The following is a 16,972-nucleotide window of genomic DNA, read 5'->3' as shown; positions in this document are numbered from 1 at the left end:
CCCTCCAGGGGACTGGAGCCAGAATCACATACTAGTTTAGGACTACCAACTGGGAACTTTCATCCATATGAATTCAAGTACCTAGTGCCTCTTGCATGCTGTTTTACAGATGTTCATCCAGGCAATTCCAGGTTTAGGACGAAAGGCACTATAATCAGATATGCAAAAACATTTCCATTAAAAATATTTTTAATGACCTCCTGTGCGTAGACATACCTTATATTATGTAAATATAACATTCAGATTTTTAGGAAGTTTTCAGGAATGCATAATGCACAATATAGAAGAGTTTCTCATACATAGCTCATGAAGGAAAAGAGAAAGTTGGCCTCTGTCCAACTTTCTGGATAAAGCTCTAGTAAGAATACATTGTCACCAACCAATCCATTGATTCTCAGGGCAAATATATTGTTAATACTGGAAGTATGACCTACCAGCATTCAAGTGTCTTCCACAGAGCAGTGGAGATGGAGACAAGGATGGAATCCAAGTAATATCACATGTGGGCAAGCAGGCTGTTGGGTCAGTAATCATGAGCTTCACACTGTTGCTGCACGTCCCACTCTAGAATAGAAAAAGAAAACTTGTCCTTTGCAAGGTTGGTGGAGAGGACAACTGACTTCGGAGGGATGAAAAGGCGATGCTGTTTATTTTCACTTCAAGTTTGGTGGGAGGTGAACGAACAGGACAAGAAGCATAGGGACGTAGGTTTTGTGTAGGATGTGTTCGAACAGGTGTGGCAGCACCAAGCTCCATGAATCACTTGTAGTAATTCAGCCAGCAGCTACAACATACCTATAAGTATGTCTGAAAGTTTTCTTATCCTACCCCTCCCTCCTGCAACGTTCTCCACAACCCCCAAACCTCAGTGCCCACAGTTCCACAGCGGGAACTGTGGGAGTTCCACCCAGGAGTAAACTCACAACACTCCACTCACACAGCTCCTAGCGCTAGGACAAGTTGGTCCAGACTGTTCACTCAATAGTGTTCGGTACATGCTCTGGTGCAGGGTAATTGAGAGAACTTCACTCCTCTAGCAGACCCGAAAAGGAAATTCCTATAAACATTCTCAGGGCGCGTGCGTAAAGCCTACGCAACCGCAAGAACTGCGTTAGCGCAGTGGCGCCACGAACTGCTCAGCCTCCACGCAACTCACCCTCCCCGAGCAAGCGCGCGGCGTCCGACGCCCCGCCCGACGCCCCGCCCACCTTCCTCGCCCCGCCCCCGACGGAAGCGGAAGCTCCGCCGCCCCGCCTACCTCTCCGGCTGCGGAAGCGGGGTCCTCTGCAGTTTTGGCTGGTGCTCTGTCGCCATGTCGCTGGCAGTCTTGCGGGTCCTGGACCCCTTCCCCACCGAGACACCCCCGTTGGCGGTGCTGCTGCCGCCCGGGGGCCCGTGGCCTGCGGTGGGGCTGGGCTTGGTGCTGGCCCTACGGCCTGCAGGGGAGAGCCCGGCAGGCCCAGCACTGCTAGTTGCTGCCTTGGAGGGGCCGGGCGCGGACACTGAACATCAGGGTCCCGGGCCCCCGCAGCTGCTGGTTAGCCGCGCGCTACTGAGGCTCCTGGCCCTGGGCTCCGGCTCTTGGGTGCGGGCGCGACCCGTCCGGCGACCCCCGGCGCTGGGCTGGGCGTTGCTTGGCACCTCACCGGGGCCCGGGCTCGGCCCGCGAGTTGGGCCGCTGCTGGTGAGGCGTGGAGAGGCCCTGCCAGTGCCCGGACCGCGGGTGCTGGAAACGCGGCCGGCGTTGCAAGGGCTGCTGGGTCCGGGGACGCGGCTGGCTGTGACTGAACTCCGTGGGCGGACCAAACTGGGTCCGGAGACTGGGGACAGCAGCCAGCTCCCACCCCCGCCGGTGGTGTCTTCCTTCGCGGTTTCTGGCACTATCCGGAGACTTCGGGGAGTTCTGGGAGGGACTGGAGATTCACTAGGGGTGAGCCGGCGCTGTCTCCGGACCCTCGGCCTCTTTCAGGGCGAGTGGGTGTGGGTGACTCGGGTCGGAGAGTCCTCGAACACTTCCCAGCCACACTTGGCCACGGTGCAGGTCCTAGAGCCTCCCTGGGACCTCGCAGAAAGGCTGGGACCAGGCTCTGGGCAGCTGGGAGAGCCCCTCGCTGACGGACTGGCCCTTGTGCCTGCTACTCTGGCTTTTAATCTCGGCTGTGATCCCCTGGAAGTGGGCGAGCTCAGAATTCAGGTACGACACAGGACAGGGGTCAAGAATGCTTTCTCCTCCTTAGCCCCTTAATTGAATTGGAAGACCCGGGCTGTAGAATTTCGATTCCTTACTCCTCAGATCTTAGACTTTTTACTTAATGTCACTTAGTCTATAATCAAAATATCACAAGCAGGTGGGGAGGACTTCCAGCCCAATTGAAAGGTAGGCGTCACTGTCAGATGGGGTGGGGGGGGTGTGTACATCTGGGCACTTCTTGAATCGCTACAGTGTATCCAGTCTCGTCTGGGTAGTATGGTTTTACCTTGACTTCATATTCCTTCCTGTTGCACTAGAGTCAGCTGTCAAAATCCTATCATCCTTTCTTTGAATGTCCATCTAAAGATGCCACCTTCTTCACACAGCCTTCCATTATCTCACCATCATAAATTTAATCTCACGCAAATTTAACATAATTTCTCTAGCATTTTGTACCTTTCTTAGGGCGTTATTTTCTTCTGTTTGTTATGATTATGTAATCATTCTCGATTATATTCTAAATTCCTTGAAGAGAGGCGTTCTTTATTATCTCTGGTGGCTGGTGTTTAATATTTTATTAAATATATCCAAGAGAAGTTTTTAGTTTCTGCCTTTAAGGAGCTCACTTAAGGAAGATAATTGTGGGGGAAGGGAATAAAGAACTGTGTTTGGAGGGACAAATGTCGTTTTTGTGTTGTAAGTATCTAGATGTATGTTTTAGACCTATCCAATCTAATCTAATTTGGAAACCACTAGTCATTTTGTGACTCTGTAAGTTAATTAAGCTAAATAAAGTTAATTCAGTTGATTATAGTTGCTTTGGTCACCTGTCAAATACTGAAAGCCTCATGTAGATCTAAGACATGTTTTCACTCTAGAAGGTTCTATTGGACAATGATGACATGGCCTGTTACTGTTGTGGGATACCAGAAGATATAAGATATGCATGAATCAGTCAGGTGTGGGTTTCCTTCTGAATAAAGGAAAAGCTAGTGAAGCTCATTCAGCTGACCAATCCTTCCAGTCTCAGTGAGATGATAGGCTTTTCCCACAGCCTGAATTCAGTGTCTGCAATAATGTCCACTTAATATCAACCCCAGTGGCTGTCAGGTATGACTCAGAAAACTAAAGGAAATTAAATATATCACTTCACTGGCTCTGGGCCAATCTAAGCGGTCACAGAAAGGTTATCCTTATCAAGAAGCTTTTTGGAGCTAGAAACATTAAAGGAGGTAACATCTCCTTTAATGGTGCCCAATAGAAGAGGTATTCAGCTCTAGTCACTGGGGCCACATGTCCCACAAGACTTGTGGTTATGGGAAGGCTAGAAGATGAAAATAGATATATTAGCTTCTAAGTGATAGGGCAGAGCTTGATTCCTTGGGGAAAGGTCATAAAGCGGTGGTTATTTCTCTGCTAGAGGTATCTGGAAGACTCCAGCAACCCCAACGACAAAGGAAGCTGCTCAGTGCTGCCCGGACCTCCGTTTGCCAAAGAATTACACATTGAGATTGTGTCCTCCCCCCACTACAGCACTAACGGAAATTATGATCATGTTCTTTGCCTGCACTTTCAGACACCCAGGTTAGCTACTTACCCCTTTCAGGAAGAGAATAACATTTCCCCTAACCTATGGCACCTAGATTTAGGTAGCATAGAACCCCTCATTTTAATTTGAAAGGGGCCCAAAACCAACGTCCTGCTTTATCCCTCACTGGTCTGATTCTCTGCTCTTGCCCCCAGCTCATTCTGGATCTGCCAGGGGTCTTTGGGTGGGCAGGAGGCCACTAAGCAGTAGTCTGCATGCTGGGAGCGGGCATGGAGGATGTGTCAAGTCACTCTTGACTTCCACTGTGAGCTTACTGAGGCCACTGCTGTGTTCCAGGGCAGTCCAGGAAGGGGATGTTCTGTGTGTGCCGACCGTTGGGCAAGTAGAGGTCCTGGAAGAAAGCCCTGAGAAACTGCCCAGGTACGAAGCTGCCTCCTGTCCTTCAGCTGGGGGCTGGGATTCTTAACCTGGATGCAGGAGTCCTATGACCCCCTTCTCCCAAATTGCATGGTCTAATCTTGTGCATAAGGACGTCTGTTGTGTACACTTTTCTGGAGAGAAGGTACATACCCTTTCCAGATTCTCAGTAGGCATGCAACAAAAAAAGATTACAGACCCCTGCCTGTTGGCCATGGCAGGTTGGCCTCAAAATTTATTGTTTGTACCTAGATGAAGAAAAGCATTCAGGGTAATTTAATGGCGCAAACCAGGATGGGATTGCTGGCTTTCCATTCTCAACCATAGTATCGTTTGGGCCAGAACCTGGGCCATTCCACCCATATACTCTATACAAGGAGATCTAGGCTCGGACTTCTGCCTGGAGTGATGGCATGTGCACACGCTGCTTTTCCATCCTCACTCCCGGAAGAGCAGGTGGGAGGAGGCATGTCACTGCTATCCTGGAGAAGCCTCTCTTTAGAGCAAAATTGAGGCATGTGCCAAACAGGGTGTCTAATCTTTCTGTTCTCTGACCACAGAGGCTCCAAGTAAAATGGGAAGACAAACATTTCAGAGATTGCTTAATTTTATTAATGTGACGGGAGAAGAAAATGTAACCCCATACAGCAGCCAGTCCCTCTAGTCAGAACTGCTTCCCTGTAGCTATTTTCTAGGAGAACACAATTGATAGATACACTAACCCAACTTTCAAGGAAATCTCAGTGAGATGACAGGAGCAGCCTGTAGGCACTGCACTATAAGAGCCCAAGATTTCTGGCTCAGCCAGCCTGCATTTTCTGCCAAGAGAGAAAGGTCTTATTTGGAGCTCCTGATTCTGGCGAGTGCTCAATCTCCCCAGTCTCAGCACTGTGGAACCCAGATGGCAGTGCTGTATCACCCCATTTAGTATTCCATGACACCTCTGAGCTTCCCCAGATCATATCTTCAACCAGGCCTAGTAGAAAATGCCAGTCTGACACTTATCAGTCATTCCCACTGCTGTCTCCCATCTTAAATACAGCATATGTCTGGGAGCTATCTTTACTTTAAATGAAAAATGGGCTCTACACCCCTTCAACCTTCCCAGACAGAACCAGCAAGCCAGTTCTCTTCCTGGACCTCTGCCATTTCAGCCCTGTAAGGACCTGCCTCCCTCTCAGGGCTGAGCACAAAATTCTTTCTCCTGAACAGATCCTAAATCCTAAGGAGAGCAGAGTTGGATGGGCAGGGAGGCAGTCCAAGGACAGATAGAGAGAGATGAGTGTTCTAGCCCCTCTATGTTCCTTCTCTCTGAGGTGATCCCGTCATTCTCCACAGAAGAGAGCGGTCTCTCCACAACTCCCAGAACACCACCTCCTTGGGGCCGGCTGGGGCTTGCGCCTGCACTCTGACCCAAAGCATTTGCTGGGGTAGTTGCTGGGTTATAGTCCCACCCAGCCTTTGTGACAATGAGTCACAGTGGGACAGTTTGTCTGACGCGCTAGTGTTTGCTGCAATCACTGCCAACTGTAATAGTTACAAGATTCCCATAATACTAACAATACTGACCTGGTATGCTTGCCCCTCCCCCTGGAGGCTTTCCCATCTGTGCCAGAGGGAGCAGCTTTGTGACTGCAGGACACTGAGCAAAGGAGTTTGCTCCCTGCTGGAGTGGCCCTTAAAAGGCTTAGATTATAATCTGACCCTGTCATTATTTTGTTGCCTGAGGAGTAGAGGGGAATAGCCGTTATGTATTGATCTGGAAAACTGGCCTAATAACTGCTACCTGCTACCATCCTTTTTCCTGTTAGCCTGCGGAGTGAGCCTTCTCTGACACTCACTGGTGACTGTACCGTCCTGGTATGGCGAGGGGAACTTTCAAAACACACAGATGCCTGAAACTTACCCCAGACCTAGTGGAACAGAATCAGGGCGGGGCTGGGGCATACGCAGGCTTTTGTTTATCCCAGGGGAAGGGAAGATGTTTTCACTATTTTTAAATGTTCATTTTAAAATAAAACTATGATTCATATACCAGGAAAATTTGTTTTTAATGTATAATTTTCCAGTGTAATTCAGTGCTTTTAGTATATTCACAAGGTCATGCAACCAACAGCACTAATTCCAGCACAGTTTTATGACCCCATAAGAGACCCCTAGCCATGAGCAGCCATCCCTACTCCCTCCTTTCCTCAGTCCCTGACAACCACTCACCTGCTGAATGGACTCGTGTAACCTGTGATTTTTAAAAGCTTCACAGATCATTTTAATGTGTAGCCAAAATAGAGAATCATCCACATTAGATGGTGATATGAAGGAATCTGCTGACAACTAGATTTCTGTGGATGATTAGGAGCCAAGGCGCCCTTCCCTCTGAGGTTTTTGGGGAATTTGAGGGAGACTATTCTGACGCCAGTGAAAATGGTCAGGTGCTCATAGCCTAGTGTGGCAGTGGCTTCCTATTAGGGTGGTCTCTCCTTGACCTGGGTTCTCTGAAGGCTGTCACAGAGGACAGAGTTCCTGCCCTCAGTGTGTGTGACCCAGGCAGGGAGATGAGAAAGACCATCTTCTCCTTTCCCCTACCCAGCCCCTATCCCCTGCCCCATGTCTAGGGCCACTTGTCTGTGCTGCTCTTGAGTTTGTCCCTGCGGTGAATCCTAGTGACTGACACAGGCCCCTTGCTCTTGGAAAGGAGACACACACACATATATGTATATATGTATATGAGGTCTGGATCTAGTCTTCATTGGGCCTCTTTCCTGCAGGTGGCGGGAAATGTTTTTTAAAGTGAAGAAAACAGTTGGGGAGGCTCCCGCTGGGCCAACCAGTGCTTACTTGGCTGACACCATCCATACCTCCCTGTACTTGGTGAGGCCCTAGGCGTGGGAGTGGATGTGGGAAAAGGCTCAGAAGCAACCTGTAGAGACTAAAGTTTCCTCCCACCTATCACAGGTGGGTTCCACTCTGAGCCCTGTTCCTTCTGGAGAATCTACTCTCTGGAGCAGCCTGTCTCCTCCAGGCCTGGAGGCCTTGGTGACTGAGCTCTGTGCTGTCCTGAAGCCGCATCTCCAGCCAGGGTGAGTGGAGCTGCAGTCTCGGTGTGAGAAGGGCCTGCTCTGAACCTCACTGCAGGGACAGCAGGCCAAAGTTCTTTAAGCCCTGGCTAGAGAGACATTAGGAGGATTTCCCTCAAACCAACACTGAGACTGTTCTTTCTTCCCTTTGGGGAGCGTACTAGCCATCCTGACCTTCACTACCCTGGCCTGAAAGACAAAGGGCCTCAGTTTACCACTGTGTGCCCAGACCCACCCCTAACTTCTCCCAGCACAGTACAAACCAGGCATGACAGTCAAGGCTTTACTGATGGCACAGTGGTGGGAATTAGTTGGGTGTTGGATAGAATTCCTGGCTAGGGCCCTGCCAGAGCACCAGAGAAGGAGTGGGAACAAGGCCTCACTGTGTGGGACAGCCCTGGGCAGAGAGAGGGGGCACCTGCTCTCTCAACCCCAGGGTCCCTGTATTACTAAGGACTGGAAAGTTGGAGTCGAGTATCTGTTCTCTGGTTGCAGAGGTGCCCTGCTGACAGGAACTAGCAGTGTCCTTCTGAGGGGCCCCCCAGGCAGTGGGAAGACCACAGTAGTCACTGCTGCCTGCAACCGCCTTGGGCTCCACTTACTGAAGGTGAGGATGCTTGGACAGTAGAACCCCAACTCTGTCCTCTCCCTAGCCCAGACTCTCCCATCCTTCCTCTTCCTATGCTCCAGCTGCCCGCCCGGCCTTAATGCAATGGGCCAGCTGGCGAGGCGTGTTCTCCTCATGCTCAGCTAGAGAAGCTTGCAAGGTGGAGGGGGTTTCCAGATTTGGGCGGACAAAGAATGAGGTTACGGTAAAGAAGAGGTAGGACTTGGCCAATGCTATCTTTACCCCATCCTTGTCCTCAAAAGTTAGGATGACCTGCGTTTTCTGACTCCTTTCCCCCCCGCCCCATTCTCCTGCCCCACACACCCTGGCTCACACACTCACCAGAACCCCTTCTCCAGGTGCCCTGTTCCAGCCTCTGTGCAGACAGTAGCGGGGCTGTGGAGACAAAATTGCGGGCCGTCTTCACCCGGGCCCGGCGCTGCCGGCCTGTGGTTCTGTTGCTGACAGCTGTGGACCTTCTGGGCCGGGACCGTGATGGACTTAGTGAGGACACCCGTGTGGTGGCCACACTGCGCCAGCTCCTCCTCGAGGCAGACCCCCTCACCAGGTATTATTCAGAGCCAGGCTCACTGACAGGGTAGGGCCTCCTCCTCCTCTGCTTCCTCACCCTCTCCGTGGCTGCTGTTTCTCAGCCCTCCGGACAGCCCTGAGCCCAGGCGTATCCAGAGGCAGAAGGATGGGGTGTTCCCTAGTATTGCTTGGGGGATGCTTGTTGAAGAGAAAGCACAGCCTCTGCCCTCAGTGAGGCCCCCCTCTCCAGGGGCCCCCTGGAGCTCCACCCAGGAACCACAGGGTGCTCACTTCCCTAGCACATCCAGCACCCACCGCCCCTTGCCCTCCCATACAGCCTCAGGACCAGGCAGTTCCGACAGCTGCCGGATGCACTCACCATCTGTCCGCTCCCTGTTCGCAGCTGCCCTCCCCTGGTGGTTGTGGCCACCACAAGCCAGGCCCAGGACCTGCCTGCTGACGTGCAGACAGCATTCCTGCACGAACTGGAGATACCTGTGCTGTCAGAGGGGCAGCGGCTCAACATTCTTCGGGCCCTCACTGCCCACCTCCCCCTAGGCCAAGAGGTGAACATGGCACAGCTGGCACGGCGGTGTGCAGTGAGTACCGAAGTGGGACGGGCCTCCTCCCCGCTTGCTGTCACAGGATACAGTCCAGCTGCTCTGCACGAGGGTGGGAAACCCAGAGACGAGGCCTCCCTGGTGGCGCAGGGGTTAGTCTCATAGCTAGCAAGCTATCCACAGCCAGAGGCAGGAGTTTGATCCCCGGCCAGGGAGCTGACCCGCATGGCACAGCAGACCTCTCCTGTCTCGCCTGCTGCTCCCCTCAGCAGTGTGTTTCAGTCAATCCACATGTTCTGCTCCCCACTCTGTCTCTGGTGGATCCTCTCACACCCTGCACCTCTGGCCTACACCCCTGTTCTTGTGTACATAAAGAAAACACATCTTTAAAAAAAAGAAAAAAGGGCCCTCCCTGGTGGCACAGCAGGTTAAAGCACTGCACTGAGAATCTAAAGCTGCTTCCACATGAGTTCGATCCCCGCCTGCCCCGGAGGTGACCACATGGTGTGGCAGACCTCTCCTGACCCGCCCGCTGCTCCCCTCAGCAGTGTACTTCGTTGATCTGCCTGTTTTGCGCCCCACTCTGTCCCTGGTGAAGCCTCTCACTGCCCCTGAGCCTCTGGCCTGTACCCCAGTTCTGTATGCACAAATAAATAAATCTTTAAAAAAAAAAAAAAAAGAAAAAAGAAAAGAAAACCCTGAGGTATTGACATTGGGCCTCTGTTCCATCTGGTGGACTCGTCCCCAGGGGTTCCTGCCCACTGAGCTTGGCTCACGTGTCCTTTCCTGTGCCTTCCTAGGGCTTTGTGGTAGGGGATCTCTATGCTCTTTTGACCCATAGCAGCCGGGCAGCCTGCTCTCGGATCAAGAACTTGGGGTAAGGAAGTTGGGCACTGGGCGGGGAAAGGCAGCCAAAGGAAACATGGGACCAGCGCCCTGAGGAGGGAGAGGGAGGTGCGGGCCTCCAGGGGCCTCCCTGGATTGTTCTTTGCAGTTTGGCCGGTGGCTGGAGTGAGGAGGACGAGGGGGAGCTGTGTGCTGCCGGCTTTCCCCTCCTGGCTGAGGACTTCGCACAGGCTCTGGAACAGCTGCAGACAGCCCACTCGCAGGCCATCGGAGCCCCCAAGGTAGACTCTCCAGGCCCTTAGAGGTGGGACGGAGTGCCCTCCACCTGTGTACCCCCAACACGCACTCTCCATCTCCAGATCCCCTCAGTATCCTGGCACGACGTGGGTGGGCTGCAGGAGGTGAAGAAGGAGATTCTGGAGACCATTCAGCTCCCTCTAGAGCACCCTGAGCTGCTGAGCCTGGGCCTGAGGCGCTCGGGCCTTTTGCTCCATGGACCCCCTGGCACTGGCAAGACCCTCCTGGCCAAGGCCGTAGCTACTGAGTGCAGCCTCACCTTCCTCAGGTGGGTGGGCTGGGAGCTGACCAGGCCAGGGAGCAGGAGGGGCTGGCAGAGATTGGCTGTGTTCGTGCCTCCGGTTGGTCTCACCTCACATGCTCATATTCTCTCACACAGTGTCAAGGGGCCTGAGCTCATCAACATGTATGTGGGACAAAGCGAGGAGAATGTGCGGGAAGGTGAGTGGGTGGGGAGAAGCAGAATGTCCAGCCTTTCCCAGAATCCCGTGGCCCTGGTGCCGCACCCCCACCGCCCTGCTGCTCACGGCCATTCCTAGCCCTCCTGTGCGCGAGTGGTTCCTGTGTAGCCGGGCCTAGCCTGTGGGCTGCCAGAGAGGGGTTTCACACCTGGTTTCTCTCTCCATCTCGCAACCCCCCTGCACGCCTGGCCTGTGCCCCCTCTCCTCAGTGTTTGCCAGGGCCAGGGCCGCAGCTCCCTGCATTATCTTCTTTGATGAACTGGACTCCTTGGCCCCAAGCCGGGGGCGAAGTGGAGACTCAGGAGGTGTGATGGACAGGTGAGTGTCTGAACAGGAAGGAAATCTGGGGGCGGCAGCCAGGGAACTCCTGCTCTTCCGATTGCAAGATAGTTTAACAGAAGCTCAAAGGGGATGCGAAGTGGGACGCTGAGCATGGGGACGCACTTGGAGAGGCCCACAGGGCACATCTGAGCAGGGTCCCGTGGAGAGGCCCACACCAGGGCCGAGGCTGAGGATGGTCAAGGACCCTCCTGCCTTCGTGACCTCCTTTGCAGGGTGGTGTCTCAGCTGCTGGCCGAGCTGGATGGAATTCACAACACTCAGGACGTGTTTGTGATTGGAGCTACCAACAGGCCAGACCTCCTGGACCCTGCCCTTCTGCGGCCTGGCCGGTATAGACCCCATACCTCGTATCTCAGCTCTGCTAGACCCCTTTGGGCCTGTCCTCGGACCCCCATTCTGTGCCTCCTCCACCCCTCATGCTGACACACCCACCTGTCTCCCTAAAGATTTGACAAGCTGGTGTTCGTGGGGGTGAGCGAGGACCGTGCCTCCCAGCTGCGAGTGCTGAGTGCCATCACACGCAAGTATGCCCTGAGAGGGAGACTCCACGAACCTGGGGTCAAAGGTGACCCCTAGGATGGTCAAGGGGTGTGGTCACCAAGCAGGAAGCCAGGTAGTCTTGCCATATCCCCGGAGCAGGTTCAAGCTGGAGCCCTCTGTGAGCCTGGTGGCTGTGCTGGACCGCTGCCCTCCCCAGCTGACGGGCGCAGACCTCTATGCCCTGTGCTCCGATGCCATGACGGCTGCCCTCAAACGCAGGGTTCGGGACCTGGAGGAAGGTGAGCCACTCGCTAGCCCCAAGGGCTGACCAGACATCTCGTGGGAACCAAATCTCGTTCTGGGTTTCAGAGGAGGACTATCGATGTTCGGGGACTCTGGGCAGGCCACTGTCTCCCCAGGGCTCTCCTTTGCTAGGGCATAGACCACAGTCTTTGTTCCCTAGCTGAGATGGCTTCCCTCCCCTTTGCTCCCCTAGGCCTGGAGCTCGGGAGCACGGCACTGCTGCTCACCATGGAGGACCTGCTGCAGGCCGCTGCCCGGCTGCAGCCCTCAGTCAGTGAGCAGGAACTGCTCCGCTATAAGCGCATCCAGCGCAAGTTTGCGGCCTGCTAAGCACCCTGCAGTTGGGGACCCCCACCCTGTGTGATGAAAGGTACCTGATCCCCACAGAGACCTCAGAGAGCCAAGGGGTCTTCCTTGGGTTCCTGCCCACCCACCTGCCTACCTCCAGGAGATCCCTGGGTGCACAGTGGGATCAGGAGCCCCGAGAACTCCAGAGGCATCCCCTCTCTACCTTCAGGCCAGCCTAGGACTAAGTTCCACTGTGCAGGACGGGTGGGGAGGATCTCGAGTTCAAGGGTACTACAGCGTGCCCTCGCTGTGGCTAAAAATAAAGTGTCTGCTGCCCCCTGCTGGTGTCATGGTTTGAAAGTGTTGTAGGATGGTGGGAGGAGTAAGCCTCAGGGGAGGGCAGGGTGGGTACCACCTGAGTCTGGCCCTTCCGACTTAACACAGGCATGCGGGAACTGAAAAAGGCAGACTGTATTGTTCTTCATTCCGTTTGCCTGAACCCAAATCCCTGTACCCCAGCTGCTGCCAGCCCTCCCAGCAACCCCCGGATCTGCTGGAGGGGGCGGGGGCTGGGTTTGGGGTAGGACCACACCAGGCGGTGCTAGGCGGATGGCCCACCTCCCCCAGACAGAGCCTGGCAGAGCCGGTACAGGGGGTTGTGGGTGCTGAGGGCACCCTCAGCCCGTCCTCTTGAGCACATGGATGAAGTAGCAGGGAATTTGGGCCTGGTCCGGCTTGTACGGCTTGAAGTCACCCAGGACGCTGTGCTGGCACTTGCCTCCGAAGGCCGCTCGGAGCAGCTCGGTGAAGGGTGCCAGACAGTGCGGATAGTAGGAGAGCCGGAACTTACTGCAACAGAGCCCCAGCCGACCGTGAGCCTTGTCACTCCGCACCCTTCCTCCCCCTCTGCCCCCAGCCTTGCCACGTGGATACCTCAAGCCAGCAGCACCATCCTGGCCGGCTCCGGGCACCTGCACCGTGTAATCCAGCGTCACCATGTGGGCCTTGTTGTTCACTGTCAGCACGGACGTTGTGATGTCCTTGGTCAAGTCACTCTGTCGGCGGCGGTGCTGTGTTAGGCTCTGTGACCGCTGTGGGGCCTGGCCCCCAGGCTCATACCTCCCACTCTGGGCTGCCCTCTCCAGGACCCCACCTTATAGTAGATGTTCTTCCCTGGGGGTGCACAGCCTGTGCTGAGGATGTGGTCGTAGTTGCGATGATCGATGACCAGCAGGCCCCCCAGCCGCACCTTGCTCGCAATGTTCTTCAGTGCCAGCCGGTGCTCGCTCTGGTCCCCTGAGCTCCAGGCAGGGCAGAGGCTGCGTCTGCTCGGGGCCCCCAGCACCAGTGTCCCTCCCATCTCTCTCCTCCCAGGGGTACCGGTGCCAAGTCAGAGAGGGGCAGTCTGCTCTGGCAGAGAAGGTCCTTGGGGTCTAGAAAGGAGCATAGCAAAGACCACGCCCAACTCCACACCCTCTCTCACCTTTGCCATCTGGCAAGTGGGCAAAACTGTTTCCGAGGCAAATGACAGCATCAAAGCCACCCCCTGGTGGCTGGGGCACATCTTTGTCCAGAGTCATCCAGTTGGCTTCTTCAATGACTGGGGGGGGGCCAGGGAAAGGAAGAGGGGTCAGGGTGGCACCATGGTACTGGTAGTACCCATCTCCACCAAGTGCAGTCCTGCCTCAGTTTCCCTTTTGAGACACAGGGGTTCCCCATCCACTTAGGAAGAGAATATCACTACGGATGTGGAGAGGGAAAGGGGAAGATCTTCAAGGGGAGAGAAAGGCATGTTGGTATGGAGGGGTTTGTGCTCACGAGGTTTTATCTGAGGAGACACTAAAATAGCCCCTCATATCCCACACCCCTTTCTGGTGCCTAAACCTCCCTTTCAGGCAAATGACACTATTTTTGCTGTCTCCTTGAGGAAAATAAACACCCCACCCCAAGAGCTACAGGACCCAGAGCAGAGAGAACCCTGTCCTTGGTGACTGGGCTGGGCCCACATACCCCACTTGTCGAAGGCTGGCTCATGCCGCCGGTTCCAGCGCTCTTTAAGTGCATACTTCAGCATCTTGTCACTGGCATCCACACTCGTCACGCTGAAACCCTCTTCCACAAGCATGATGGAGTCCACCCTGACAGGGCCAGGGATGAGAGGCAGAGAGGAGCAGTCAGGGGCGGTGAAGGCAAGAAGAAGGCCCTGTGCCAGACACTTCTCAACTCTTAGAGTATGTGCCTGAGCTCCCTGGTGGCACAAGGAATTAAGTCTCAGCATTACCAAGCTGTCAGCAGCCACTGTAGCGCGAGTTCAATCCCCAACCAGGGAGCTGACCCACATGGCCCAGCAGACCTCTGCTGTCTCCCCTGCTGCTCCCCTCAGTAGATTTGCCTGTTCTGCTCCCCACTCTGTCTCTGGTGAATCCTCTCACCCCACACCCACACATCTGGCCTGCACCCCAGCTCTGTATTATAAATATATTTTTTAAAAAAGAATACATTCCGGGGCCCTCCCTGGCGGCACAACGGGGGTCAAAGCACAGCACAATGAAGCTTTCGCTGCCGCTGCAGCATGAGTTTGATCCTGGACCAGAGAGCTGACCCACATGGCACGGCGGACCTCTCCTGACCCACTGGTCCTCCCCTCAGCAGTGTATTTCAGCCAGTGTGCCTGTTCTGCTCCCCACTCTGTCTCTGGTGAAGCCTCTCACTAACCTCCGCCCCCCCAACACATACATCTCTGGCCTCTACCCCAGTTTTGTATGCATAAAAAAAAAATCTTAAAAAAAAAAAAAGAATACATTCCTCTGCTGCATCTCCTCAAGCCCTCTGCACTGACCTCAGGGGAGCTGGCAAATCTGCTTTTTGGCTCCAGGTTGCAACTTTCTGATTGAGTTTTTTTAGCAGCTATTCAGAGTCAAGCACTCCACAGTGTGTGTGGCTCCTGAAGCTGGGGGGTTAAGTAATTGCACAGGAGGGGGTGTGTAGCAAGGTGCACACACCAGCCAGCCTGGGTCTGTATCTCCTCTGCAGCGGATGGGAGACCTTTACTCCTGTGAGCTGGGATTTCCACTCCTAACCTCGTGGGGTTTGGTGAGGATTTTAAAAACTAATGTATGGCGAGCACCTGGCGCAGTGCTTTGGCACTGGCAAATGTTGAACAAATGTTAACTGTGAGCACTGCCCAAGGCCATCCCAGAAGAAACAATGCTGGAGCCAGGATCCAGCTCAGGACCGTCTGCCTGAAGCCGGGCTCTTGCTTGCCCTGCCCTGGCGAACCCGCCTCTCCCACGCCGCCCCGCTGGCCGGCTGGCCCCTTCCTCTCACCGAGGTCTTCTCAGCCTCCTCACCAGGCAATCTTGCCCTTGGGCTGGCGCTGCCCGCCCAGGCTGCCCCGGCACACACACACCCGTTCCGGGTCCTGGCTTGCTGCCTCCACCGAGTTCCCGCTCGGCTTGGCGGAGGACGAGGCTGCCCCGACGTGCCCCGGCCAGGGCCTGCGGTGGGGGCGGCGCGGGCCAAGCCTGACCCTGGCTGCTCCCAGTCTGCCCCTAGCCCCGGACCCCCGCCTGGGCTCACCCGGTCCCACAGGCCACGTCGAGCACCCGCTGGCAGCCGTGCTGGCGTAGCAGCCCCAGCAGCCAGGCCTTGTACTCGGCCGTGCGGCTGCTGGTGTCCCCGATGTACAGCTGCCACACGCGCGCCGCCTCTCCGTCGGCGTACTGGTCCGGGAGCCCTTCGGCTGCCACTCCCAGGGAGCGGGTCCGGTACACGCTGTCCTCCATCCTGCGACTCGCCTGAGCGGGTGGCCACCCGCTCGGTATTTATAGTGCGGCCCCTGCAGGAGCCCCGGCGGCCCCACCTGCCCAATGGCAGGTGAGCACCGGGACACGCCCCTGCTGGGCTCCCGGCCGGCGCCCGCCGCTGCCCCGCCGCGGGGAGGGCGCTGCTGGGCAATCCCGGACAAATCCTTCTCACCAGCATAAAGATCCGAACCTCTCGACAATCCCAGGTGGATAAGGAGCCTCCCTGCCCCCTGACAACGAGCCCAGGTCGTGGGAAGACGAGGTAGGGGGCGGGGTGGGGGGTGGGGGAGCAGTGAGATTGTCCACATCCACCCCACCCCAACTGGTATAAAGGCTTTAGGCTTTACAGTCCACACAGGTGAGCGCCCAGGTTTGGACGTCCACGGGAAGGAAGGTGTTGTCATTCCTAAAGGACAGTCCTGCCAGCCAGGGAAGGGAAGGACAGAGTCCCCAGGGGAAATGCTGGCCTGGTCATTCAAGTCCAGGAGAGGTTTTGGTCCTAGGGATTGTCCCCCATCTGGTCCCAGGAATCCACCTGGAGGCAGGTGCACCTCTGTGGTGTAGGTGACAGCCCCAAGTCTTTTCCTGAACTGCCCTGGGAGGGGACTGGCCCTTCCTTCCAAGTCCTGGCCAGCTGAATACCTTTCTAAGGACCACCTGCTTCACACCACGTCCCTCAGAGCGTGAACTCCAGAGGTGCTTGGTGCTCTCACCATTCCTTTGCGCACAGTCACTCCAGAAACCCGCCATGTGGTTAGGTCTGGTACACTCACCCTTCCTCCAAAGCAGGAGGTGCTCCATCCCAGCAATAGACTCTGCACTGAGGTGAATCCAGAAGGATGATGCCACTGAGCAGAGTCTTCCCCACCTATCTTTATGTTTCTGGCTTCCCAAGAGTGGGGGATGGGATTCAGAGTGAAGGAGCCCCCCTCTCTTCATCCTTTGTCTATTGAACCTGGGGGCAGGAGCACCCCAAAAATCACATCATCATTCTTAACTTTCTGAGGCACATGAGGTCTGCCTCAAGTGGGCTGACCCACGCCAAGTGAAGGATCCTCGTGCTCACGCTGACCCTGCAAACAAGTCTTCCGGGCCAGCCTCTGGCACTCCGCACTGCACTGCGGAGTGGCAGGTAAACCCAGAGTTGTCTTTAAGTGGCATATTCGTGAGAAAATTCAATTGAGCGCTCCTGGACTGAAAAATAAAAACATCTGTTAAAA

General features: G+C 55.1%; 2 protein-coding genes across 2 annotated transcripts; one reads left to right on the top strand and one right to left on the bottom strand.

The window, feature by feature from the left end:
* Positions 1–1,235: 1,235 nt before the first annotated feature.
* PEX6 (peroxisomal biogenesis factor 6) lies at positions 1,236–12,279 on the top strand. Its single transcript, XM_004673493.2, has 17 exons — positions 1,236–2,194; positions 3,612–3,775; positions 4,077–4,160; positions 6,923–7,025; positions 7,110–7,234; positions 7,727–7,838; positions 8,198–8,406; positions 8,773–8,968; positions 9,730–9,806; positions 9,924–10,056; positions 10,135–10,340; positions 10,452–10,513; positions 10,743–10,851; positions 11,088–11,204; positions 11,322–11,399; positions 11,515–11,654; positions 11,852–12,279. The coding sequence occupies exons 1-17, from the start codon at positions 1,313–1,315 to the stop codon at positions 11,986–11,988; spliced, it is 2,934 nt and encodes a 977-aa protein (XP_004673550.1). The 5' UTR covers positions 1,236–1,312; the 3' UTR covers positions 11,989–12,279.
* A 136-nt stretch (positions 12,280–12,415) lies between these two features.
* On the bottom strand, positions 12,416–15,737 carry GNMT (glycine N-methyltransferase). The gene is made up of 6 exons (XM_004673492.2): positions 15,526–15,737; positions 13,957–14,084; positions 13,430–13,546; positions 13,100–13,242; positions 12,880–13,001; positions 12,416–12,795 (listed from the first exon to the last, which is right to left on the bottom strand). Exons 1-6 carry the CDS (start codon positions 15,729–15,731, stop codon positions 12,624–12,626), a joined length of 888 nt encoding a protein of 295 aa, XP_004673549.1. The 5' UTR covers positions 15,732–15,737; the 3' UTR covers positions 12,416–12,623.
* Positions 15,738–16,972: the final 1,235 nt, after the last annotated feature.

The sequence above is a fragment of the Condylura cristata genome, unplaced genomic scaffold, assembly GCF_000260355.1.
Source record: "Condylura cristata isolate star-nosed mole 26May11 unplaced genomic scaffold, ConCri1.0 scaffold00001, whole genome shotgun sequence".
NCBI lineage: Eukaryota > Metazoa > Chordata > Mammalia > Eulipotyphla > Talpidae > Condylura > Condylura cristata.
Note: the sequence above shows the minus strand (reverse complement) of the source record. Positions and strands in the feature narration are given on the sequence as shown.